This window comes from Erythrolamprus reginae, chromosome 9 (genome assembly GCF_031021105.1).
Source record: "Erythrolamprus reginae isolate rEryReg1 chromosome 9, rEryReg1.hap1, whole genome shotgun sequence".
NCBI classification, from domain to species: Eukaryota; Metazoa; Chordata; class Lepidosauria; order Squamata; family Dipsadidae; genus Erythrolamprus; species Erythrolamprus reginae.
In genome coordinates this window covers 39,183,110-39,209,403 of record NC_091958.1, presented here as the reverse complement: position 1 = coordinate 39,209,403, position 26,294 = coordinate 39,183,110, and the positions used below count along the sequence as shown (strand labels likewise).

General features: G+C 44.0%; 2 protein-coding genes, 1 long non-coding RNA gene and 1 other non-coding gene across 9 annotated transcripts in view; 2 read left to right on the top strand and 2 right to left on the bottom strand.

Moving 5' to 3' along the window:
- The window catches only part of RAB26 (RAB26, member RAS oncogene family), a 239,807-nt gene extending 233,953 nt beyond the window's left edge, over nt 1-5,854 (top strand). For both annotated transcript variants that reach the window (XM_070760894.1, XM_070760893.1), the window contains exons 6-9: nt 1,559-1,624; nt 2,349-2,405; nt 3,926-4,002; nt 4,548-5,854. In XM_070760894.1, the coding sequence (XP_070616995.1) occupies nt 1,559-1,624; nt 2,349-2,405; nt 3,926-4,002; nt 4,548-4,650 (303 nt within the window). In that variant the 3' untranslated portion in view covers nt 4,651-5,854. The remainder of the gene's footprint in view (nt 1-1,558; nt 1,625-2,348; nt 2,406-3,925; nt 4,003-4,547) is intronic.
- Nucleotides 5,855-8,953: 3,099 nt separating this feature from the next.
- LOC139172103 (uncharacterized) lies at nt 8,954-13,693 on the bottom strand. 2 transcript variants are annotated; one of them, XR_011559836.1, is made up of 5 exons: nt 13,565-13,693; nt 12,409-12,492; nt 11,308-11,841; nt 10,404-10,446; nt 8,954-10,172 (listed from the first exon to the last, which is right to left on the bottom strand). It is a non-coding gene; the product is annotated as an uncharacterized lncRNA (long non-coding RNA). The 2 variants fall into 2 exon arrangements; XR_011559837.1 differs by lacking the exon at nt 12,409-12,492 and having other exon boundaries at nt 13,565-13,691.
- On the bottom strand, nt 10,637-10,719 carry LOC139172700 (small nucleolar RNA SNORD60). Its single transcript, XR_011559919.1, has one exon. It is a non-coding gene; the product is annotated as a small nucleolar RNA SNORD60 (small nucleolar RNA).
- A 286-nt stretch (nt 13,694-13,979) lies between the features above and the next one.
- Nucleotides 13,980-26,294, top strand: part of TRAF7 (TNF receptor associated factor 7) — a 49,702-nt gene continuing 37,387 nt past the window's right edge. Inside the window, exons 1-4 of one of the 4 annotated variants that reach the window (XM_070760849.1) lie at nt 13,980-14,287; nt 22,888-23,008; nt 23,119-23,176; nt 23,996-24,087. In XM_070760849.1, coding sequence (XP_070616950.1) covers nt 22,925-23,008; nt 23,119-23,176; nt 23,996-24,087 — 234 coding nt within the window. In that variant the 5' untranslated portion in view covers nt 13,980-14,287; nt 22,888-22,924. The remainder of the gene's footprint in view (nt 14,288-22,887; nt 23,009-23,118; nt 23,177-23,995; nt 24,088-26,294) is intronic. The other 3 variants (XM_070760852.1, XM_070760853.1, XM_070760851.1) reach the window with 3 other exon arrangements.

Sequence of the window (26,294 nt, the reverse complement as noted above, 5' to 3'; positions counted from 1 at the left end):
GTTCTGCCTGGCTACTACAATTAGCCACCCACAAGCCCAGAATAAAGTCAAACACACAACAGAAGAGCAATGAAAAAAGAAAGTATCTTTTATGTAGAAAGGTTAAACGCCTGCTTGAATGCAAGACCAATTACTGCTTTACGAGTCCAGAATGTTAGAGTTACTCACTCAAAAGTTCATCCAACATGTTTAGGCTTTTGCCAGAGCAAAGGGGTGGTTTATGAGTCCATAAAGTCAGAGTTCCACACTCAAATCCGCACAGCCTTTTCCTGCTTGAGTGTCACAGAGTTCTCAGAAATCCAAACAGAATGCAAACCACGCCGCACAATCTTCTTTCTTCCAAACACCAACAATAAACACCCACACCCAGCACTCCAACCCTCCCTTTTTTATCAGGGTTTCAGCAGCGTCATTAACTCTGAACAGCTGCACTCTATTATCTGTTTCTATGCTTGCACAGCTGTTCCCGCCTTCCCAAGATTCTCAGCACGCAGGGATTCAAGATAGGATTATTCATGACATCTTCCTCTTCTGAGTCCGAGGACCCTCTAGCTGGTGGGCTAGCTGCACCCATTCCCCTGTCTGTCTCTTCCTCCTCACTGCCTTCCTCTGCCTGTTATTCGGCTTCACTGTCTGAGGCATCTGGCTGCAACCACACTGGTCTTCTATAAACAGATGACTCCCACTGTTCCACATCAAAATCCCCAGCTCCAGGAGCTGGCCTGAAGCCAACCACAACAAAAGTATTTCCAGCCAATAGAATATGCTTCAGTCTTTATGCTTTGAATCCTAACTGGCTAAAGTTTTATGTATCTTATCTGGTGTGAGCTTAAATAAAAGAGACTATTATTTCATGGAGTGGATTTTTGAGAGTCTTGAAAAAATACTGAAATCTTGCCTAGAACAATCATTCATTCATTCATTCATTCATTCATTCATTCATTCATTCATTCATTCATTTTGTCCAGCACACAATGAGGGTTTTAGTGGGTATATATCTATATACACATAGTAAAATACATTATGAAGATTATAGAGGAGATATTCATAGTAAAATATATCTAAGAAAGAATAGAAAAGAAGGTATAGTCTACGGAGAGGGGCGGCATACAAATCTAAATAATAAATAAATAAATAGTAATAGAACATATCAATGAAAGAATAGAAGAAGAGATATAGGAATAGAAGAATGGTATAGGAGATATAGGAGAGCAATAGGACAGGGGACGGAAGGCACTCTAGTGCACTTGTACTCGCCCCTTTCTCTTTGCCCCTGCGAATTGGGCATAGGGGTGGGGGGGCATAGGGGTGGGCGGGTTTCTGCAACGTTTAACCTGACACTTTTTGAATGAGAACTTCAGATTCTGCCTTGCTTTCCTTGCTATCACTTTCTTCCAATAAAAGTCTCCTTTTGGAATAATGCCTGTTTCAAGAGTTCTGCTTTTTTGAGGAGAGAGGAGAGGCAAGTAGCTCTGGAAAGAATAAGATTTGGAAAATATCTCGACATCTTCCAAATGTTGCTACTGTGATCCCTGATTGTCCCCATGTTCCTTTCTAGGCTTGGCTGACAGAAATCCATGAATATGCAAAGCAGGATGTGGTCCTTATGCTGCTGGGAAACAAGGTGAGTGCTTGATTTAGGCCCGACATTAGACTGGATCTGTTTTGGACATAGAGGGAAGACATAGAGGGAAGCTAGAGATATTTTGCACAGGAAGAAATAAAACTCAAAGTACTCCTCCACCTCATACCCTCACCTGCTGCAGGTAGGTCTAGTTTGGTTCCTCCAAGCTGCCAGGTGATGGGGCCAGTGTTATCCAAGCAGTCCAAGAATTTATTTTATTTAATTTAATTTAATTTAGTTTAATTTAATTTAATTTAATTATTAGATTTGTATGCTGCCCCTCTCTGAAGACTCGGGGCGGCTAACAACAATATAAAAAGACAATGTAAACAAATCTAATATTAAAAACAATCTTAAAAACCCCAATTTAAAGAACCAATCATACATACAAGCATACCATGTATAAATTCTATAAGCCTAGGGGGAAGGGAAATTTCAATTCCCCTATGCCTGACGACAGAGGTGGGTTTTAAGGAGCTTGCAAAAGGCAAGGAGGGTGGGGGCAACTCTGATATCTGGGGGGAGCTAGTTCCAGAGGGTCGGGGCCGCCACAGAGAAGGCTCTTCTCCTGGGTCCTGCCAAACGCCATTGTTTAGTCGATGGGGCCCGGAGAAGGCCAACTTTGTGGGACCTAATCAGTCGCTGGGATTCGTGCGGCAGAAGGTGGTCCCGGAGATATGCACTGCTCCTGCTGCAAACATTGATGCTTCCTTGTTGTGCTTAGGTGGATTCAACCCAGGACCGAGTGGTGAAAAGAGAAGATGGCGAGAAATTAGCAAAGGTACGTTGGGCACCCTAGTCATTAAAATTAAGGGCAATTTGGCTCCAGGAGAGCTTCAGAAAGTCGCATCTGCTTCAGCTGCTAATAGAGGCCAATCTCTTCTGTTTCACCTTGTTATAGAGAATTACAGGCAAGGTGCCAAGCAAAATTACACACTACAGTTATGCAGACATGCCCAGCTGGAAAAGATCAAAGCTTTTCAAGAATTTGGAGATAATTATTCAGCTTGTGCTTGTTCTGCATTTACAAGGGGTGGCAGACTGCATTTGGTCTAGCCTCAGTCTTTGTTTATACCAGTGTTTCCCAACCTTGCCAACTTGAAGTTATTTGGACTTCAACTCCCAGAATTCCCCAGCCAGCGAATGGGAAACACTGGTTTATACAACCAAGGATTGTGTCCACTTTTTTGGCTGCTGCCGCACACTGTTGGCTCATGTTTAAAGCGGTTGTCTTAAATATGAGGATTTATTTTCGGGGTAGTGGATTTAGGGGTCGTGATTTCTGACAGTCTCAAAATGGGTGAACAGTGTGGTCAGATGGTAGGGAAAGCAAGTAAAATGCTTGGCTTCATAGCTGGAGGTATAACAAACAGGAAGAGGGAGATTATGATCCTGCTATATAGAGTGCTGGTGAGACCACATTTGGAATAATACTGTGTCCAGTTCTGGAGACCTCACCTACAAAAACATATGGATCAAATTGAACGGTTCCAAAGATGGGCTGCAAGAATGGTGGAGGATCTTAAGCATAAAACGTATCAGGAAAGACTTCATGAACTCAATCTGTATAGTCTGGAGGACAGAAGGAAAAGGAGGGACATGATCCAAATATTTAAATATGTTCAAGGGTTAAAAAAAGGTTCAGGAGGGAAGTGTTTTTAATAGGAAAGTGAACACAAGAACAAGGGGCCACAATCTGAGGTTAGTTGGGGGAAAGATCAGAAACAATGGGAGAAAATATTATTTTACTGAAAGAGTAGTAGATGCTTGGAACAAACTTCCAGCAGACATGGTTAGTAAATCCACAGGAACTGAATTGAAACATACCTGGGATAAACATAGAGCCATCCTAAGGTAAAATAGAGGAAATAGTATAAGGGCAGACTAGATGGACCAGGAGGTCTTTTTCTGCCATCAATCTTCTATGTTTCTATGTTTTCGAGCAGCCAAGCCAAGAGACAAAAATCACAGGTTGATTTCCATTGAAAGAATTAGCTCTATTCAGTGGAACTGCTGGCCTCCTAGAGCTGTGGAGGCTTTCAAGAAAACATTGGATTGCAGTTTGTCTGAGATGGTATGAGAAGCCCGGCCAAAGACCTCCAGGGTCCCTCCCAACCCTGGGATTGTAGGATTTAATTCTTTTGCAGCATCTCTAGGCTGCAATAATGGTACTTCCACCCCAAGGGCTTCCTGAGGTAGAAATATCTATGTGCGTATCTAGGATAGCAGGCACGCAGAGCGACAGAAGTCCGTGTGGGATTGTCCATGCCCAACCTAGAATGTATTATTTCTTTGGGTCAGGAATACGGGGTGCCCTTTATGGAGACCAGTGCCAAGAACGGATTGAATGTGGACTTAGCATTCATGGCCATCGCCAAGTAAGTTCCTTCATTTCCATTTTCCCAAAAGAAGATAGAAAGTCCGTAAGGAGAGTGCTAAGGGCAATGGAGATTATAGAAAGTTCACTTCCTGTTATTCAGGATACTGCTTCCAAGCGCTATGCTTAGAGCTCAAAGCATTAGATAACCCACACACCTACTTTGATACCCTACACACCTACTGGGGAGGGCAAAAGCAGCTCCCCCCACCCCCGAGGCCCTCTGGAGGCCGGAAAGGGCCTGTTTCCCAACTTCTGATGGGCCACATAGGTCGTGTTTCATCTTCCCCAGGCTCCAACGGCTTCCTGAAGCTGGGGAAGGGTAGAAATGCCCTCCCCCATCCCCCTGGAGGTACTCCGGAAGCCAAAAACGCCCTCCCAGAGCCTCTGTGCGAACCAAAAATCAGCTGGCCGGCACACACATGCACGTTAGATCTGAGCTAGGGCAAGGGCTCGCGTGCCAGCAGATATGGCTCCGTGTGCCACCTGTGGGACCCGTGCCATAGGTTCGCCGTCGCTGGACTAAGCATTGTGTTCAATTTCCAGGGAGCTGAAACACCGGTCCATGAAGCTGCCCAACGAACCTCGGTTCAGACTGCACGATTACGTTCGGAAGGAGGTGAAAGGTGCTGGCTGCTGCCGCTCATAGACTCTCTCTCGGGGGTCCCGCCCAGACCCTCAAACCCCCTTCAAGGAGGCTCGCCACAAGCAGTCCACCCTGCCTGCTGCATCCGTGTCTGCCACTCTCGTCCTCCTCCTCCTCCTTCCTGCTGCACAAGCTCTACAAATCTCTTCCTTGTGTCTTGTTGTCTTTGTCCAGGTGAAACTTGGAAGGATAAATGGGGAGGTGGGTGGGCAGATTCTTTTCCTTCCCTGGGGCAGGCGGGTGTGGGGTTTCCCCCCCCAAAAAAAGAAAGAGGGGTTTAGAAGGAGCAACAGACAGTCTGAATGTGGACAAGGCCTTTGGGGGGTGAGGGGAGGGAGGGGTTTCTGCAGCGATGGGCAGCGGACAGAACCGTTGTTTTGCCAGTGGAAACGGGACGTGTAGGCTCGCTCCATGGCCGCCGGGTGTGCTCGCGGAACTGGAGCAATTCCGGTTAAAAATTACCAGGTTTTTTTGCTGCTACCCATGCGTGGAAGCAAAGAAACCAGCAATTTTTGCTGCCGGAAGGACGTCCATGCGTGAGATTTTAGCTGCTGCACATGCGCAGCAGCCGGAATCCCGCTACAGCGCCTAGAGCAGCAGCTGGCAAAATCAGCCTGCCCAAGCTCCAGCCATGCGCCTGTTCTCTCGCACCGCAGGAGAGAGATGCTTGCGGTGCAGGAGAGCACAGAGCAGGCCGCGTGGCCGGAGCTCAGCGCCACCCAGCCTGCATGCTCTCGGCACCCCTTCAGGAGGTCACCGCCACGAGGGTGCACTTACGGCATGGGGAGGGGCGGAGGGGTGCGTTCCCGGCCCATCCCGGTAGGGCCAGGAATGATAGCCTGCCCCTGGGTTTCTGCATGAGTGCCCCCAAAGGGAGAGGGGCCACAGGGGATCCTCCCCTAAGTCCTTGCCAGGAAGGATCGAGTTGCCATGGGTTGACTTAATATAGCGACTGTTCTCATGGGACTTCAGTTCCACTTTCATCATGACTGCCTCAACGAATACCCAAACGTGGGGATTTCCACTATTCTTTTATTTTTTTATATCTAATAGCTCAAACTTAAATGTTTTGGTGTGCGCTGTTTATTGCTGATAGGTTTTCGAGCGCTTTTTTTTTCAAAACACCCAAACTAGATGACTATTCTAGACTGTCGTTTGCTAGCCATCCTGTCCGCAGGGCAGAATAAAATGTTCCCTCTTGTTCTAAGCTTTGGTCGTTTTGCTGCAGCTCTGGCAATTTCCTTGCGCAGTAAGGAGTGCCTCGGGGTTTTTTTGTGGGTAAAAAAGTAACACAAAGGGAGCAGTCTTACATGATCGGGGTACATTGGGTCCTTTCTCTTCTGGGGGTTGAAGTCCACACGTTCTAAAGTTGCCAAGTTTGGGGACCTCTGCCTTAATGCATTTCAGTAGCAAGGTGTCCAGGGGGAAAGCATTTTGAAATTCCCTGTAACTTGCGATCTAGTCGCAGTCGTAGATGACGTCACACCAAACGGCTCAGCCGTGGAGAAATATTGCTAGCTGAGGAAGCAAGTTGTTGCCAGTTATGCTCATTTTTGCTTGACTCTGCCAGGCAGCGCGGTCTGTGGTCTTTTTATACATGATTTTTTCCCATGACTTTTAAACATTTTAAGTTTGTTTTTCCCCGATATATTCCGTTTTTTTCACAAATTCCCTGATAATTCCCAAACCACCAATTTCCCTGATAATTCCACGATTTCCAGGCTTGCTGGACAACCGGTATATAAGATTAAGTGCTATTGCCAAGTATTGCAGCAAAAGGCAGAAAGCACGTAGAAGCCCCTTGGGATTACGATGGACATTCTCTCCCCACCTCAACAGAGGGCATCCTGTCCAGCTGAGGGAGAGGCTATGCTCCTCCATGTAATCCATCTTCACGCTTCAGCATTTCTACTTGGCCCTGTGACTCGGCTAGCAAGGGGCTTGTTTGCCCTCGCCTTCTCAAACCTATCGTTAACCCCTACAAACCCACTAGCACAGCCACAGTGGAAGTCACAACACATCTGGGGAGCACCTACTGGTGGACAAGCTTTTTCAGGGTAGCTTTTGGCTCCTTTGCGCAATCCAGCAGCCCCACCTTAGCGGGAGAGGACGAACGAATCTTACCAGCCTGTTTATTTCAGGGTTATTGGGCAACGTGGATTAGGTGCTTTGTGGTACGTGTGCTAAGTTGCCATCGGGCTTTCCTCGTTAAATGTAGTTTTCCTTGTGCCCAGCAGATGTGTTTCAAGTTTTAAGAGTGCTTTACACAAGCCCTAAATTGGATTATTGTCACCGTTCTCCAAGGAAGAAATCTATCGAAGGCAGCTTGCATGTCGCATGTTACGTTCATAAAGCCAGGAGGAAACTCTGCAATGCAGAACTGCAGGAGTTGCGCCCGTCTTGCCTTAACTTCGAAGGCCCTGCATTCGTGGCTTGGCTTTGGCAACCCTCGTCTGGCAAGCACATGGGCTGCCTTGGCAGGGGCCCAGCCTGTTTCCTACATGGCTTTGGTGCCATGGAGGCTGGACGGGCCGCTCCAGTTCTTGAGTGTCTTGAAAGTGTTATTTATGTACCAAGCTAACTGTTGGCTTTTGTTTATAGCTTTTTGGGGTTTCTCATAATAAAACGATTTTTTAAGGATGCTTGCTTCTCAAGGTCTAAAAGCAGGCCTTCTTCCTAAAAAAAGTCTTTTGTCTTTTTTGCCACTACTGCCGCCTCCATTGAAGTGAAAATAACACTCCCTGATTTAAGATTCCAAAAGCTCCGTTTCTACTAGGAATTTAGTGTAAAGATTCATTTTGCACTTAGTTTGGGCTTAAAGAGCTGCCTGTCCACAGGGACAGCAGACGGAAAACAAATATTGGGGTGTGTGGGTGGAAAAGAACCATAGCATAGTTGGGAAAGGAAAAACACTAGCCAATCTAAATGGAAAGTCTTTTCCTGACTGGCTAGAGCAGTTGGCAAACCTTTTTTCCCCTTGGGTGCAAAGAGCGTGTGCTTGCACTATCATTCATGCACAAGTTTCACCCTCCCCTCCTTTCCTGGAGCTGGGGGGAGGGTAAAAACACTCATCCCGGCCAGAGGCTCTCTGGAAGCCAAAAACGGCCTCCCAAAGCCTCGAGCCAAAAATCAGCTGGCCGGCACACATGCATTTGGAGCTGAGCTAGGGCAACGGCTCGGGTGCCAGCTGATATGGCTGTGTGCCACCTGTGGCATCCATGCCATAGGTTCACCATCACTGGGCTAGAAAGTGCATCACTTAGGAGCAATAGCTGTGGCTTGAATCCCAAAAGCTTCTTCCATTCTGATTGAATGGTGGTGAATGGAAGGATTTATATTTCTTGCAATCACCCAGTTGTTACTGTAGTATTTTCTGAGTTGTTGAGGCCACTGGGGGCTTTATCTGTGCCCTCAGGGTCATCTGGCTAGTGAAAATCGAGCAAGGAACCTTCTTGGAATTGCTGGAACCCCTTTCAAGGGGTTCCAAGATTTTATACCCATTTGCACTATTCAGGGAAAACCAAGTCCATTTGCCTTTTAAGAAACCATCTTTGGGGCAACCATGACCCAGCTAATCGGGAATCTCCACTCTAGTTTAATCTGCAATACTGTACATTCTAAGTAAAGAACTTAATGAACACCCTGGAGATACTTTCCAGCATGTACTTTATCATTATTCAGTTGAAATTTGGCAATTTAAGAGATTAACCCTGGTGCACTGTTCAATAACACTATACACTTGTACTGTTCCCGGGTCTATTTAACCCGAATCAAAAATTGTTCATTTTAGGTACTTGTATTTGGTCTTTTTGAAAACTTTTTTTACTTGGAAACTAGTTTGAACATTTCTGCATTGCAGATTAAACTAGAGTGCAGATTCCCAATTAGCCGGGTCATGGTGATCTGGGAACAGTTTTGTGAACAGTTTTCTTTCTCCCCCCCCAAGCAATAACTAAGCCCCCCCACCCCACCCCAAAAGAAATTCTGAGAAACTCATAAAATTTCAAGTTTCAGATATGCAGGGAAATTTTTTTTACAGGGTCTCAAAGTTTGAAAACGGGCTTCACAAACCTGAGCAGAACACCAGGGTTAAAGGCCTTCTGAATTTGTCAAGTGTTTTCATAGATGCATTAGCAGATCCAACCCAGCAAGGGAAGGGGGAAATGGTTTGTCTTTGGCCTTCAAGGCACCTCCCCACTTCAATAGCAACTTTGGGTTTACTAAGATAAATATGGCATATGACCACAAGCCAACTCTGAAAACTTGTGTGTAGACCTGTAGTTATTAGAAAGTTCATACAACGTTCCAAATTGGTAAACTGTTTTTATTCATAAAGAATCAAAGTAAGTTTATATGCCATAAATGATGTGCCATACGTATTTCACAAGAAAATGGTCTTAATTGACACTAAAGAACTTCCAAAATTCAGTGTTTTTTCATTTTACTTATTAAGCCTTCAAAAATAGTCTTTTTAAGCTGGCCAGTTATTCAGCATTCACCTAAACATTAAAAGGTTTTTGATGCATTATAACTATTTTAAGTCATCACTGCCAGACTACTGCTTATTTCCAATGTTGGATTCATTTCAACCCCCTGGTTGGAATGTTAAGTCCCCAGGATGCATTCTTGGGCTTTTGTAACTGCTACACAGGGAAGCAGCTCTCATTTCTCTTCTGTCCTGCCCTACAGCATTTGAGCAATTTAGTTGAAAGGGATTCTGGGATTCTTTCTGTGCAAAACAAATTGATGCAGGCAGTTCTCAACATAAGAGGGAGCCTTGCGTGTTGAGGTTGTCTGTCACTGGAGGTCAACAGCATCACTTAACACCTCCAACACTGCTCCCCAATGAAATGTTAAAGGAACATCTGGCTCATTAAGCAGAGTATGGAGGAGGCCTTTGGAGATCTGTACCACAGGAGGCCCATGCCCAACCTGGGGTCAGACCCACCACCACTTAATCCCCTAAATCAAGAAGTCCCCAAACCTGGCAACTTTAAGACATGTGCTTCAACTCCCAGAATCCTCCAGCCAACATAGCTTAAAGACCTCTAATATTGGGGAAGGGTAGGAGAAATATTGCTTGGCACACCGAACTTTGAGCACGAATAGTGCTGGCATGCTAGCCTAGAAACCCTACAGCGTCCTTTCCAACTGTTACTCCAACAGGAATCACTTCAGGATCGTTTTTGCCTGAACTGAATTTGTTGGTTATTTCAATGTCTCTTTATCTACTCTGCAGCATCCCCAAATGGTGGGGAAATTATTATGAAGGTGAATCTACATGTCCCAGGATAAAGTTGCAGGATTTAATGTGGGTGGGTCACCGGGACCAAAAGTTTAATCTTCTGAGCTTTTGGATTCATGCTGGTGGAGCCCATCCTCAGGGAACTTCTAATTTGCCCCACTTCCACTGTAGTTCAGTCAATGGACACTTCACCCATCTCAGACCTTCCACCAATTAAATCTCTAAATAGAAACAATCCTTGTCTTCTTGAGAAAGGTAATTCAATCAAAGGACAGAAGCCCTGCAAAAAAAAAAGGATACATGGGATTTAATTGAATAGCTTTTTAACCATTATTATTTGGCTCTTCATAACCTCCCTACCCAACATCAATGTTAACACTATCCTAGTAATCAACAATGGCTCAGTATATAGCAAACACAGCCTTCCTTAGAAAAAAAAGAATGCCTTTGAGTTTTTCCATCATCTTAGTAATATATTCGATTGAAAACACTATTTTTAAAGTCTTATTACCTGTACTACTGCAATGCCTGTCCTCTTCTATTTCCATCGGCTTCTTAAAAAGAAAAAATACAAACGCCATTGATTTTCTAAACCAGCAGTCACAAATATTCCAGATCAGACAATTTAGACATTGTATCAAACTGAACACCTGCCCAACTGGGAGGCCAGTTTTAGAACTTTTCTAAAATAACATTTCCCCCCCCCATCTCAATTCAGACCCAATACCCTATTATACGAATGCCAAGCCTCAGATCATGGCTAAAATCACCAACTGCAAGCAGTTTTCATACGAGGTGTCAGAAAATTAAATAGTTCATCATTGGCTGGTATTTAGTTTAGCAAATTACTTGAGCTTACAATTTTTAAGGCTCACCTTTTCTCCTTGTCCCATTTTGATCCAAAGTTACTCAACTAGAAGCATACCTTATTTGTACAGAAAGATGCCAAATCTTTAAAAGCTCACCCACTATAGGTGCCACTATGAAACTTTCGTGTTCAGTTATAAAATGAGCAGGGGTCCCCCTCAGCTACTATCTACATCCAGAGTTGGCAAAAAGCTATTGGCACCCTCAGCTACTTGGGTCTCAAAGCTTTTCCACCACCCCAGGGCTGACCGCATAGCTCAGGGGTCCCTAAACTTGGCAACTTTAGGACTTCTGGACTTCAATGTGTGGAGTTGAAGCCAACAAGATTTAAAAGTCGCCTAGCTGATGTGGTCCAGTAAAGCCAACACCCTCCCCCCTCCCATATTAGTCAGGTATTCTTTGGTAGAAGGGGGGGGGGGGGGCTTTGGATTTGATGCACCAAATTATTTTTCTATGTATCCTAGGTATCCTAATTTATTTCCTTGTATATAACTGTTCACCTTTTTATAACCGTTTCCTGGCGCACCAGACCCCTGGGAAATTCTCACCTCTTGAGGAATGCAATTGGAGGGAGGGCCCAAGCAGCTCTTCTTATCCGTTTCTCGGATGCCGTTACAATAACATCTTCACACCTGCGAACTGGTGAAATCTGATCGTTTGGGAGGTTTCTAATTTCCCTTATCCTAGCTGTATGCACAAAACGATACCAGTGATGGCTACAAAGTGGCTTCCTTCCACCCTTTTTCAGTGACAGGTTCCTTTTGAAATACCAATTTTCCAAGAGTCTTTACTTTCTTGAAAGGGGGAGGGGGCAGCCAGGGAGCCTGTGTTGTGTCAAGTGCACAGGAAGATTGGCTTGGGGCAGCCAGGGAGCCTGAGTGGCCATCTGAGGTAGTTTCCCAGGCTCTTTGGTTCTTGATCGCCTCTTGTAGGACCATGGATCAGCATAATATCCTTCAAGTTCTCGTCAAGAGGGGGGAATTTTGCCTGTCCCCCTCAAGGGTCATTGTCCAATCCACATTTGGGAAGACCCCAAGATTATGGGTCTCACAGCATGTGTGATGTCAAGTGCATGGAAGACACTAGGGAAAAGAATGAAAAGAGATCTGTGAACATCTACAACGAAATGCTGTGGACATAATATACTTTGACTCTAGCAAGGCATTTAACAAAATAGACCACAGTCTACTTCTTTGATAAGCTAGAAAAATGTGAATAGACAGCATCACCAAGAGATGGATTTGTAACTGGCTGTCAAACCATACTAACGTGTAATACTTAATAGTACTATACATGTTACAACTACTACTACATGGACCTACATGGAGGGAAGGTTAGGTCTTAGGCCCAATACTTTTCAATGATCATCATAAATGATCTAAATGGGGGAATAGAAGGGGAACTCATCAAATTTGCAAATGACACTAAGCTGGCAGAAACAGCCAATAGCCCAGAAGGTGAGCTCAGGATCCAAAAAGATTTTGACAGACTTGAACAGGTTGAAACCTGGCTCAAAGAGTTACTGTGAGAAGGCTATCTTAAGGGACAATCACACAGCAGCCAAAAAAAGCTAATACAAGTCCTTGGCTATATTTTTGTTGTTAGTTGCAAAGTTATCTCGGACAGCTTCAATAACTCCATCCAGCCACCTCATTCTCTGCTGTCCCCTTCTTTTGCCTTCAATCTTTCCCAGCATTAGGCTCTTCTCTTGTGAGTCCTTCTTTATCATGAGGCTGTATGAACAGACAGAATGAAAACCAGGTGAAGTATTAGTACTGCTCTCTAAAGGTTTAGTAAGACTATACTTGGAATACTGCATCCAACATGGAGACTTGATTTAATGATGATTTAAGGCCTGGAGGCAAAAAGATATGAAGAAAGATTGTAAGAACTGCGTATGGCTAGACCAGTGGTTCCCAAACCTTTTCAGTCCACCATACCCATGCTACTACAAATTTATCCTCGGTGCCCCCCAGCCCCTATAAATAGCAATGTTTCGAATAGGAGTTTGCCTGCAACCTTTTGGTCTGCAGGTGGGCTCCTCTTTCCCATCTTCTGCCTAAAAAGCAGCTTCCTACCCCAGAGCTGAAACACAAAACCATGGCCTGTAAGGGAAGAGGGCAGGGAGCAAGGCATATGCCAACATATGTCTGCAGATAACCGGGTCAATTTCAGGCGCTGGCCCAGAAAAACTAAGAGGCTGTGAGTTTGACTCCTGCTTTAGGCTCCAAAGAATAGACTAGAATTCTTTATTCTATATATTGAGGCTTGGTGGCGTCATGTGATGACCTGGGAGCAGCAAGGCCCTTCAAACACTAAGTGATTGTCACAGGGGTCAAATAAGCCATGAGGAAACACTCAATATAAACCAAGTGCTGGGACACTTGGGGCCAGTGTTGCCTTCTCACCCCAACCCACCTCGCAGGGTTGTCGTTGTACCAATATTCGCAGTTCTTTTGTTTTATGTATCCCCTCCCCTATTTATCTTCAATAAAGATTATATTTTTAAAAAAATTAAAACATTTTTTTTTAAAGGAAGAAAGCAGGTCTTATTAAAGAGGCAGCCACGACGCCTTCACAGCGCCTAGGTTTACATCAGGGCGGCGCGGAGCGGCTTCTTCGGCAACCCGGCCATTGGATGCCGCATAGGGCCCGGCCCAATCGGAGCTTCGCGCCCAGAAGACGGTGGCAGTCGGGGATTGATAAACCCCCCTCTCCCCTCGCCGAAAGACCCGCCAAGGAGCCTCTCTTCACAACGGGGACTATAAATGCGGCTGCAGGAGGCCAAAGAGATGCCCAACTCACCCCAAAACCTCGTGGTCTTCTAGGGCCGAGATAAAGGGAGGCGCTGCGGCCGCGAAGCCCACGAGACCAATCGAAGGCCCAGCCGCCAAAGAAATACATCTTCCCGGCTGAGGAAAGCCACAAAATGGCGAAGTGCTCTCACGCGGCGCCTTTTATACCTCTCGTCGCTTTCCGATTGGTGAACATCACTGCGGGGAAACCAACCAATCCCGTTGCTCCTTTTCTCTCCCCCTTCGTAGCCAATACACGATCTTCTTTCTCAATCGGCCACGTCCATTCGCCCTCCGCTTAGGACTTCTCCTGCGAGGGCGTATTGGATTGGAGGAGGCGAAGCGACTTCCGGTGCGGAGAACGTTGGAATCGGGCGGGAAACGTCGCTCGACATCCTAAAGGCTGAGGAGAAAAAACGGTTCATAACGCGAGATTTCGGACCCGGAAAGGGCGGGCGGGTCCTTTGCACCGTGATCCCTGATGGGAGTTGTAGGCAACCCACCCAGCTAACGGGACCCGTTTCTGTGTAAACGCTGCGCTTACCAGGACTACGAATCCCGTCGACTCAGGAGGGGAGGGGGAGATTCCGGAAGCGGCACTTCCGGCCCGGCTGGTGAGAGGGGAGCGGACGAGGACGGCCGGCTGTTCTCTTTGCGGCAACGGCGGGGGAAAGAGGCGCCATGCGGTGGGCGGCCCTGCGCAGGCTGGCTCCGCCGCCCCCGCTGCCCACAGGTGAGGCGGGAGGGAGCGCGGGGCTGGGGCCGGAGCGGGAGGAGGAAGAGGAGCCCCCCCCGGCCCAGCGCCCATCAGCCCCGTCAGGGCAGCCGTTGCGGCGGGGGACGATGGGAGCTGCACCGCCCCTGGGGCCGGGACCTGTCATTGGGGGAGAGGCGTCCTTGCGGGAGGAGCGGCGCCGCCCTCTCCCCCCCCATCGGCTTGCCCCCCCGGATTACGACTCTCGCTTGGTTGGGACTTCTGGTTTCTGTAGTCCCTCAGCACTTCCAGGGGGGAGGGGGACACTTGCGGTCGGTCGGAAGTTATTTGCGCCCTTTTTTGGGCTGCTTTGCCTCTGCAGGGGACCAGCTTGGAAAGGAGGAGGGGGCTCCCAGGCTCTTTCTCGGTCCTCTGTAACCAGTTGCAGCATGGTTTATGAAAATCGAGGGTTTTATATATATAGTTGGTGTGTGTGTGTGTGTCTGTATATGTCACATGTTTTTTTTTGGCTGAATTTGAAAATTAAGGGAGACTAGGATAGATCTATTTTGGCCTCATCAGCTAGCCATACCCACTGGGACTTGAACCTGCAACTGGTTGCAAGTTCAAGTCCCAGTGAAGGTATGGCTAGCTGATGAGGCCGAAATAGATCTATCCTGGTCCCCCTTAATTTTCAAATTCAGCAAAAACATGTGACACATACAGAATATAGTTTGTGGGCTATGAATAAATTAACTGTCTTGGAAATGGCCCTGGGTTGGGCCCAGAGGCAAAAAAGGAACTGTGATGTTCCTTCAATATACCAGGGTGATTCGACACAAAATATATATTCAGCAAATTCAGCAAAAACATGTGAGATATATGTGTGTGTGTGTGTGATTTTTTTAATTTTAAAATTTAAGTCGGATTTTTTAAAATCAGAATTTATTGTTATCAAGCTTATTTTAATAAAATCCTTTCAGAGTAAAAAAAAACCCTACCTATAGATAGTTTTGTATTTAAGATACATTAATAATTACGTTTATTCAGTACTAAACGTGATGTATGGTTGTGATTGAATTGGTTAATTGATTTTAATATATTGGGTTTTTAGCTTGTAGTTTTTAACTAATTAGATTTGTTTGTATGCATTGTTTTATTTTGTATCTTGTGAGCTGCCCCAGTCTTCGGATAAGGGCGGCATACAAATCGAATGAATGTATGAATGAATGAAATGGACCTTAGTTATGTAGGTGAGGCTGTAGACTTTGCAATATTGGGGCTGTCGGTGAGTCAAAAGCAGGTCAGAGGTGGAGCCGCCATGGGACAAAGAAAAAGGTATAAAATTATTTAAAAATTATGATTTAAATTGAGTCAGTTTAGATCAAGCCTTTTTACTAGTGATTTAAATCATGATTTAAATCAAATCCACACTAGAAGATGGATAGTTCTATAAACACTAATAAATACACTCAGCCTAAGGCCACTGTTGAGACCAAAATTTCTGTTGCTAAGTGAGACATTTGCTAATCGAGTGTTGCCCCATTTTACAACTTTTGCCACAGTTGTTAAGTGAATCACTGCAGTGGATAGGCTAATGCCATGGGTGGCATTTCCGAGCTACGTTTCCACTGACAGAGGCTTGCAGGAAGCTGTTACAGCCGAAAACAGCTCAGAAGCCCTTTTTCGCCCGGAGGGTATTTGGAGCCTCCACAGATGCCCCCCATTGTCGAGCTGGCCACACCCACCCAACGTCAAACAAACACAACTCTGATGTGGCTCTCAATGAAATTTGAATTTGACACCCCTGGCTCAGAAGCTTTTGGAGAGCAGCCTGCTCATCCCCTTTTCTATTTAACCTTGTTTGTTAGCAAAAAAGGGCCACTCAAGAATGCCATTCTTAGCACTTCAAGTTCAGGCCTGTGTACCGTATTTTTCAGACACTCCTTCTTTCTCCCCAAAACAGTGTGAAAACTTGGTGCGTCTTATACACTGAATGTAGCTCCACCCAGCCACCCCCATCTTTTGGCCTCTGCCACCCAGAAATTTACCTTCTTGTAGCAAACAGCAGAGAGCCTGATTAGCACAAGCAAATTATTATCAGCCTCCAAACCAGCAGCTCATAGAGGCTGCAGGTAGGCCCACTTGCTAAAATGAAAGTGAAACTAAAACTGCAAGGAGGCAAATTGCTGGCAGGGAGAGAGAGGCAGATTTTTATTTTCTTGTGCTAATTAATTGCAAGGAGGTAAGTCAATAACTATAAATGTCTATAGAATGTTCACATTATTGACTTATTTTTTAAAGACTGCTTTATTGTAGACAACTTAACAAAATGAAGTAGTTTTTTTTAAATAAATGCTTGCTCTGAAGGGGTACAGTGTTATTGTATCTTCTTTAAATAGCAGAGAATAATGTATACTTCAAGAAAGCCACATCAGTTCTAACAGCATCTGTACAAGTATAATCTAAAATATAATTGTGTCCTGTTTAGTATTAAGATAAGGCAGCTGAGTTAAACCCTGACTAAGTCATGTTTCGAATAGATCTATTTAAATAATTAGGAGGAGTTAGTATGACTGCATTTAAAAAAACTTTCTGGCATTAATATACTGCCATAATGTAAATTTTTCCAATTCTTTGTTTTTTTTATGGGTTATGTATACAGGCACAGAAATACACAGCAAACAGTGTTTATAATCGGTACTTTTTACTGGGAGGCAAATCTCCCCCCTTGTTTTCATCCCCAAAATTAAGGTGTGTTTTATATTCCGAAAAATACAGTAAACAGATTGAATTTTGAGCTGGGACACATATTTTCCTTCATTCCAGATTGACCTTCAGCTGTTTTCTGAATCTCTAAAATGATTTGCCTCAGATCCATTAGGAATGCACCCCGAGATGTAAAAGGCCAATCTTTTTACACAAGCAGGGTCACCTGAAAGATCTCAGATTCAAGTCTGGTCTTTACTAGATTGGATAGCATTGCCTTTCATCTCCTAGCTCTTTGCCCACTCCCTTCAGAATAAATAAAGGCTAGACTCTCTAAAGGTCAGTTAAAGTAACTTAAGCAAAGTTCTTTCCTTCTCAAAGGTAAAGCAAACATTTCACACAAAGCACAACAGGTAAGTTTAGATACAAAGTTCAAGAGGTTTTCTTGCTCCTGTGCTGTTGAGTTGTAAGCAGATTAACTCTCTTCTATTCTTAGCATATCCTGAAAGAAATGGATCATTGAACAAGTCAACCCAGAGTTCTCTAAGGGGCACAAATGACCAGGTGTAAATTATCCTATTTCAGGCACATTAAGTGAAAAGCCAGCTTTTGGAAAAGGCTCTCATGTTGGGAAAGGTAAAAGGAAAAAAGGGACGATCAGCAGCAAGGGGGATGGACTCTGTCACACAGGTGATGAATGCACAATTGGGAGATAGGAAGAGTAGATGATGAGTTGACTTAGAGAAAATCCATCTCTGTACAGTAATCTCTCGCTACTTCGCGGTTCATCTTTTGCGGATTCGCTACTTCACGGGTTTTCAAAGGGGGATTAAATCCATTAAATCCATTGACATTTTTAAATCCATTAAAAATTCATAAAATTATTCTACAGTACTACTGTACTCTATTAAAGAAACAGGTAGGATATCACATGTAGTTCTAGCTGAGAAACATTATAGAATGACTGTTTAATGCAAAGGGTGGGTTTTAAAAGTCCAAATACTTGATAAATACATAAAAAAATATCTTTCCTCTACTTCACGGAAATTCGTTTTTCATGGGTGGTCTTGGAACGCATCCCTAGAGAAAAACAAGGGATCACTGTACACCAATGTCAAAGATACTGGTTCTGTCCTTGACAAGTTATACATTTGGAATAAACTGCAACAGAATAACTAGGTTTCTGCACCATTAATAATTGTAGGGGGTGGAGTTCAGTCCAGCCTAATGATTCAGGGAGATAAGCATTTGGGTGCTACTGTCAAGGAATGTGTAAGCAGTAGCTTGGCCTTAGAAGCCATGCAGTTTTAGCCCTGGGCTTTGAAGAATTCAAAAGTTTAAGGCTTGGCTTGAAAGCAGGGAATATTCTAAAGAGGGCTTTGGCGAATAATTTCTGTGCTGTTGCCCTTTCAGCCTGGGTGTTTAATATATTAAAATGTTTTTAAGGATTTGGGCTTCTTATATTTTATTGCTGGCATTTAAATCCTCTGATCCCGGGAGCAATTTTTTTTTGTAGAATAAACATCAAGTTTGCATTTAGGGATCTAAATTTCCATGCACCTTTTAAACCAGGAAATTCCAAGGTCCTCTCGACAGTTAAAATTTTTATTTCAGTGTGCGTATGTGTGGTGGATGTGGGGGTGCAAAGTTGATGTTTTAAGCATCATGTATCAAGACTATTTACTCCCGAGAGCCTCAAGTGGGCTCATTTTTTCTCATGCAGAATTAGTGCAAGGATTAAGGCGCTCGTTTTACTTTTGCCACTGAAACATGCCAAAAAAGCAAAGATGAACATTTTCTGCTTTTATTATTCCTTGTCCGCTGAGGTCCTAGCAGTAATGGGTTTCAAAAAATAAAAAATAAATAAAATTTTTACTGCCAGTTCTATGGCCATGGCTTGAAGGACGTGGCATGGTTTGGTGGGCACGGCAGGGGAAGATCCCCATTTCCTCCCAATCAGCTGGGATGCAGGGAATAGATGGGGGGGGGGGTAATCAGAGGTGGTGTTTACTACTACTACAAACTACTCAAAATTTCTGCTGCCGGTTCTCCAGAACCGGTCAGAACCTGCTGAATTCCACCTCTGGGTCTTAGGTAGGGTATAGGCCATGATGGTTGTTAGTACATAATGGTATTTGTGGTTGCCATGTATGTTAAACTACCAATTGTAGTTTTTACAGTTTTACAGTTGCAATATCTCTTTAAGGACTTTGGCTGGTTCGCCATAAGAGGGCGCCAGCATCTTCTGTCGATGACGCTGGATAGCTCATTCACCTTTTTGCCTTTACCTTGTAGGGGAGTATATTTTGCTTCCTGCAGCTATGTGCGGTTTGTTGATTATTTCTGCTTTGTGCTTGTAAATATGTATATATGTAAATAATACTTGCTCAGCATACTAAGTCTGTGTCGTTACTGGCTGTATCACACATCCACACTCTTCCTTAAACTCTGCTCAGCATATGTCGAAGATCTCGTAGCCTAGCTGCACCAAGACATACCAACAATGGTGAACCTATGGCACAGGTTGCATGTGGAGCCATATCTGCTGGCACACGAGCCATTGCCCTAGCTCATGCATGTGTGTGCCAACCAGCTGGTTTTTGGCTTGCACAGAGGCTCGGGGAGGGCATTTTTGGCTTCCAGAGAGTCTTGGGAGGGGGGTGTTTTTACCCACCCCCAGCTCCAGGGAAGTCTTTGGAACCTGGGAAAGGTGAAACACGAGCCTACTGGGCTCACCAGAAGTTGGGAAACAGGCTGCTCCCGGCCTCCAGAGGGCCTCCGGGGGTTGGGGGAAGTTGTTTTCCACCCTCCCCAGGCATTGAATTATGGGTATGGGCACTCACGCATGCACGATAGCACACGCCCATGCTCTTTCAGCACCTGAGGGGAGAAAAAGGTTTGTCATCACTGGCATAGGCCATGCATAAAAGGGTTACATGCTCAGGCTTGGTAAAAAATTAATTTTACTGTTCTTTGTGATCTCAGGGAAATCACATGAGTGATCTCTGCAGGCTATAATTTCAGATTACAGTAGGATTCCCCTGCCTGTCCGTCCCAGAGTGCTGCCCAGCCATCCATTGTTACACAGCCATCCATTTCCATGTTAATCCTTGGAACAAACTTCCAGCAGACATGGTTGGTAAATCCACAGGAACTGAATTTAAACATGCCTGGGATAAACATCCATCCATCCTAAGATAAAATACAGGAAATAGTATAAGGGCAGACTAGAGGGACCAGGAGGTTTTTTTCTGCCGTCAATCTTCTATGTTTCTATAAGGATATAGAAGAAGCCCTTAGAATTACAATCACAATTGAACCCAAAATTTTGGTTGTTAAGTGAGACATTTGTTAAGTGATTTTGGCCTCATTTTTATGACTTCTTGCCATTATTTTTTTAAGTGAATCACTGCAGTTATGAAGTTCATAGAATAGAATAGAATTCTTTATTGGCGAAGTGTGATTGGGCACACAAGGAATTTGTCTTGGTGCCTATGCTCTCAACGTACATAAAAGAAAAAGACACATTTGTCAAGAATCGTGTGGTACAACACTTAATGATTGTCATAGGGGTCAAATAAGCAATGAAGACACAATCAATATTAATAAAAATCTTAGGACACAAGCAACAAGTTACAGTCATACAGTCCTAAGAGGGAGGAAAAGGATGATAGGAATGATGAGAAAACAGTAGTAAAGTAGAAGTGCAGATTTAGTAAAAGGTCTGACAGTGTTGAGAAAATTATTTGTTTAGTAGAGTGATGGCGTTCGGGAAAAAACTGTCCTTGTGTCTAGTTGTCTTGGTGTGCAGTGCTCTGTAGCGACGTTTTGAGGGGAGGAGTTGAAACAGTTTGTGTCCAGGATGTGAGGGGTCAGTAAATATTTTCTCCACCCTCTTCCCCCCAAATAAGGCGTCCCCCGATAATGAACCCAATTGGGGTTTTGAGTGCATGGCAGTAGGGCCAAGCGCTTATTTCAGGGTTCAAAAAAACATAAGACAGGGTCTTATTTGGAGGGGGGGGACACGGTAAGATGCCTATCTAGTGAATCTGGCTTCCACGTTGACTTTGCTTGTCAGAAGGTTGGAAAGGGTGATCCCAGGACGCTGCAGCCATTGTAAATATGACACAATTGCCAAGGGTCTGAATTTTAGTGAAGCAATCATGGGGACACGGCAAGATTTGTGAGTGTCAAAAATGTAAGTCACTTTTTCTAGTGTCGTAACTTCAAATGGTCACCAAATGAATGGTTGTTAATCAAGGACTATCTGTATATCAAAGCGGGCGGATTTCTATTACCACTTCTACCGGTGCCCTGCCGCGCATGTGTCCCAGCATGTTTTTGCTCCTGCCCATGCGCAGAAGCAAAACGTCATCAAAATCTCACGCGCTCGTGCCTTCATGAGATTTTGCTGCATGCGCAGAAGCAAAAGCACATAGGACCACCCGCCCACACAAGCCAATTGAAGCTGCGCATGCAGCGCAGCGATTGCTACCGGTGCGCCATCCTTTACCGTACGGGTAGCAACTCGCTACTGATCTCAAAAGAATACAGATATTTTATTTATTTATTTATTGGACTTGTGCGTGGACTCGGGGTGGTTCACAACATATAGCAAAAACACAACAGTAGAGTTATCCAAGTAATATACTACAAGGTTCTTAAAATTCTAACTTTAAAAACATTCATTTTCATTCATTCAATAATCACGCTAACAACATTCGCCGGACAGGGGAAGGTCTAATGTCTCCAGGCCTGGCGGCAAAGATGTGTTTTTAAACTCTTTCGAAAGGCAAGGAGGGTGGGGGCAGTGCGAATCTCCGGAGGGAGCTGATTCCAGAGGGGCGGGGCCGTCACAGAGAAGGCTCTTCCCCGCCAGCCGACATTGTTTGGTCGACACGACCCTAAGGAGACCAACTCTGTGGGACCTCATCGGTCGCTGGGATATCTTAACATGTTATTCCTTGGTCTTGTTTCTTAAATGCATGCATATAATTACTTCTTTCTATAACATAGGGATTTCTGGCCATTGCAAAAAAAAAAGTTTTATGAAGCATTCTCATGACACTCTGAACACTTGATACAAACACAATGAGATCCAGTAAATTTTAATATTATGTTTTTCTTGAAGAAGCCCTAGTTTTAGACTTAATGGATTTTTTAAAAAAATAATGCAAGTTTCTCATGGTTTGGTTGTAAGCTATACATTCCAGGAATTGAGGAACTTCCCTTCTTTCCTTCAAAAACTGCTTTCATCTCTTTGGGATATTATAAAAATGGTGTTGGACTGGGGGAAGGGGATTTGCAGGTGCTGTTTTGTGATGATGGTGATGATGGTGATGATGATGATGATTATTAATTAGATTTGTATGCCACCCTTCTCCGAAGACTTGGGGCAGCTCACAGAATACAAAAACAGCACGACAACAAATCTAATCATTAAATTTACTACTAAAAATCCCATATATATTAAAATCAATCAACCAACTCATTCACAACCACACAAAAACACAACAGTAGAGTTATCCAAGTAATATACTACAAGGTTCTTAAAATTCTAACTTTAAAAACATTCATTTTCATTCATTCAATAATCACGCTAACAACATTCGCCGGACAGGGGAAGGTCTAATGTCTCCAGGCCTGGCGGCAAAGATGTGTTTTTAAACTCTTTCGAAAGGCAAGGAGGGTGGGGGCAGTACGAATCTCCGGAGGGAGCTGATTCCAGAGGGCCGGGGCCACCACAGAGAAGGCTCTTCCCCATAGGCCCCGCCAGATGACATTATCTGGCCGACAGGACCCCGAGAAGGCCGACTCTGTGGGACCTAATCGATCGCTGGGATTCATGCGGCGGAAGGCGGTCCCGTAAGTAACCTGGTCCAATGCCATGTAGGGCTTTATGAATGAAACCTCTCTTTTGTTGTTACCAGAAGCAGCTTTGATGATGCTCCTCTGTGGGACTAGATTATGAGTGCCAACAAGAATACCCGCTACAATCGTTTCTCCAACAGTAACACTCCAACAGTAACACTCCCAGAGAACACAAACACGGTAAGGCAGTGTGGTTTGACCGCCATCTCACCTGGCATCCTGGAGTTTTCACCAACTGCCCTCCTTGCTGTAGAATGGAAAGTAACACGTTGTCTCTGTGTGTTTTACAGACAAGAATGGAAACTACCTTTGGACCCACGTACTCTGCTGTGACGACCATCACCAAAGGTTGGAACTGAATAATTTCTTGCTCTTCCTAATCTGTGTAAAATTATACGGGAGTTTAATAATGAAATGTCTGCAAAACATTCAATCACTGTCTATCACTCATCAAGAACCCTGAACTACAAATATTTCATTTTAAGTGATGGTTCAGTTTATGAAAAAAAGAAAACATGAAGTTTGTAACAGATGTAAATAACGAAGAAAATAAAGTGCACAATATTGTTGTAGGAAGCAGAGGTTGAGTTAGCTATTTATCTCTTATGACTTTTTTTTTTTTTTGGATGTTCAGTGTCTTCTGACCATGGAGAAATTAACTTTTCTTTTTGCTAAACCTTATGTAGTGATTTTTCACACTTGTGTGTGGATACTGCTTTTTGTCAGCATGGGAATTGGTTTTCACGAGATCAATTTGAAATACTGTATAGGCCTAGATCAATACATGGAGGATAGAATAATTGATGGGAAAAATCTTTTCAATTTAAAGCTTTTTTTTAAAGCTATATTCATTGGAAGCTTTTTAAAAAGCTTTTTTAAATGAAATCATTCTGTTCCACCCTCAGCAAATTTGGAGAAGTGTGGAGTTTTATTAATTTATTTTTCTTTTTCCGGGATATGTTTTTCAAAGCGGCTCAGTGATTTAAAGCAGGGCTCTCCAACCTTGGCAACTTTTAGCCTGGCGGACTTCAACTCCCAGAATTCCTCAGCTAGCAAAGCCAGCAGGAATTCTGGGAGTTGAAGTCTGCCAAGGTTGGAGAGCCCTGATTTAAGGGAACCTGTTATGTTGCAGAATGTCTCACCTCTCTCTCCTGACTCTCCTTTTAGCAGATGGAAGTAGTTCATACAAACAGCATCGCTCAACACCTTCCTCCTCAAGTACACTCCCCTTTGCCTCCCGGGACGAGGATGATAGCATGGTAGGTGCTTTGAAAAGAAGAAAGACAGCAAGATTGGGAACGGCAGTGTCTCTGACTCAGTTGCAGGTCACAAATTCCAGACTGCTTTTTTTTCCACCCCCACCCCAATCTGTTGAAATCTCCCCTCTTGTGGAATCTGTGCAGTTCAGTATCGGAATAAATCAATGTGAAAGTTCTGTTAAAAGTTTCAATTTCTCCCAATTATTAACACTGCCTGTTGGCTTCAACTGAAATCATTTCAGTGGTGGGTTGCAGTCCAGACCCCAAAATGCAAGTTTGTTTTCTGGTCTTTATATCTAGCTTACTATTTCCCAATCCTCCATTAGCCCGTAAAGATTTTTAATCCTAGTCACAATGACAGTTCCTTCGTCCCTGATAGAAGCAAACCATCTCACTCAGTGAATGCAGCTAGTCCTCAGCTTATGACCACAATTGACCCCCAGAATTTCTGTTGTGAGTTTTGGTCTGTTTATGATCTTTCTTTCTCCAGTGAATCAGTGCAGTTGATAAGTTATATTGATAAAATTAAACGGGTCCAAAGACGGGCTACAAAAATGGTGGAAGGCCTTAAGCATAAAACTTATCAGGAAAGACTTCATGAACTCAATCTGTAGAGTCTGCAGGACGGAAGGGAAAGGGGGGACATGATTGAAACATTTAAATATGTTAAAGGGTTAAGTAAGATTCAGGAATGAAGTGTTTTTAATAGGAAAGTGAACACAAGGACAAGGGTGCACAATCTGAGGTTAGTTGGGGGAAAGATCAGAAGCAATGTGAGAAATTATTTGACTGAAAGTAGTAGATGCTTGGAACAAACTTCCAGCAGACGGGGTTGGGAAATCCACAGGAACTGAATTTCAACATGCCTGGGATAAACATAGATCCATCCTAAGATAAAATACGAGAAATAGTATAAGGGCAGACTAGATGGACCATGAGGTCTTTTTCTGCCGTCAGTCTTCTATGTTTCTATGTCTTGCTTAGCAAGAGAAATTTTGGACTCAAATGTGAACCACTTGTCTCAGCTCAAATTCACAATTCTTGCAAAAGCCCTTGAAACTTTTAAAGCTTTAACAGTTTTAAGTCTCAACAGCTTGCCAGAATTGGCACCATCCAGATGACTTTGGAAACACCAGGCCTTCCTGATGGCTTTGTGACTTTTTGAGAGTGACCTGTAATGACCCAGCCCTCAAATCAAGAGGAGACTTCTTAGCAGATTTCCTGGAACTGCCTTTTGCAGTGCGTGGGATGTAAATCCAGCTCATCTTATGAGGAAGCCTCCCTCAGGAGCACAGTAGTTAGTGTGCAGTACTTCAAGCTACTTCTGCTGATAACCATCTGCCAGCAGTTTGGTAGATCAAATCTCAGTAGGCTCAAGGTTGGCTCAGCCTTCCATCCTTCCAAAGTTGGTAAAATGAGGACCCAGATTGTTGGGGACAATATGCTTATACTCTGTAAACCACTTAGAGAGGGCTGTAAAGCACTGTGAAGCGGTATATAAGTCTAAATGCTATTGGTATTTTCCTTCCTTCTTTCCTTCCTTCCTTCCTTCCATTCCTCTGCCCACTGCCAGCAGTTCAATTCTTGATTCATCCTTCCGAGGTGGGTCAAATGAGGACCCAGATTGTTGGAGGCAATATGCTGATTCTGGAAACCACTTAGAGAGGGTTGTAAAAGCACTGTGAAGAGGTATATAAGTATGAATGCTATTACTATTAACGGTCAGGCTGGCCCTGTCCTGCCTGGTTATATCATTGCAAGAACAGCAAATCCAGAATAGCTACTTAAACAATAAAATGAAACACGTTTTCACACCTGGAATGTTACCAGGATGAGACCCAGGACAGTCTCTCTTCAGTTCCCTGTTATAAGCTGCCTGCTGAGAGGTCCCCTTTCTCTCTCTCTCTCTCTTTTAAGAAAATATGGGGGGGGGGGGGTACATAAACCAAAAGGACTATGCAAATATTGGTACCAATGTATATGAATTTGAGTATACAGTTATAAGTCAAAGTACACATATATATAAAAGGGAAAAAAACTAAAGGGAAAGGAAGAGAAGGAAAGGAAGAGGAAAGAGAAAGAAGGTAAAATAAAGGAAAAAATAAAAGAGAAGTGAAAGAAGAAGAAGGAAAAGAAGAGGTGAATTCATATCTATAAATGTATCAGATGTCAAAAAATGTCAACTTATCTGTTGACCCGATTTCAGC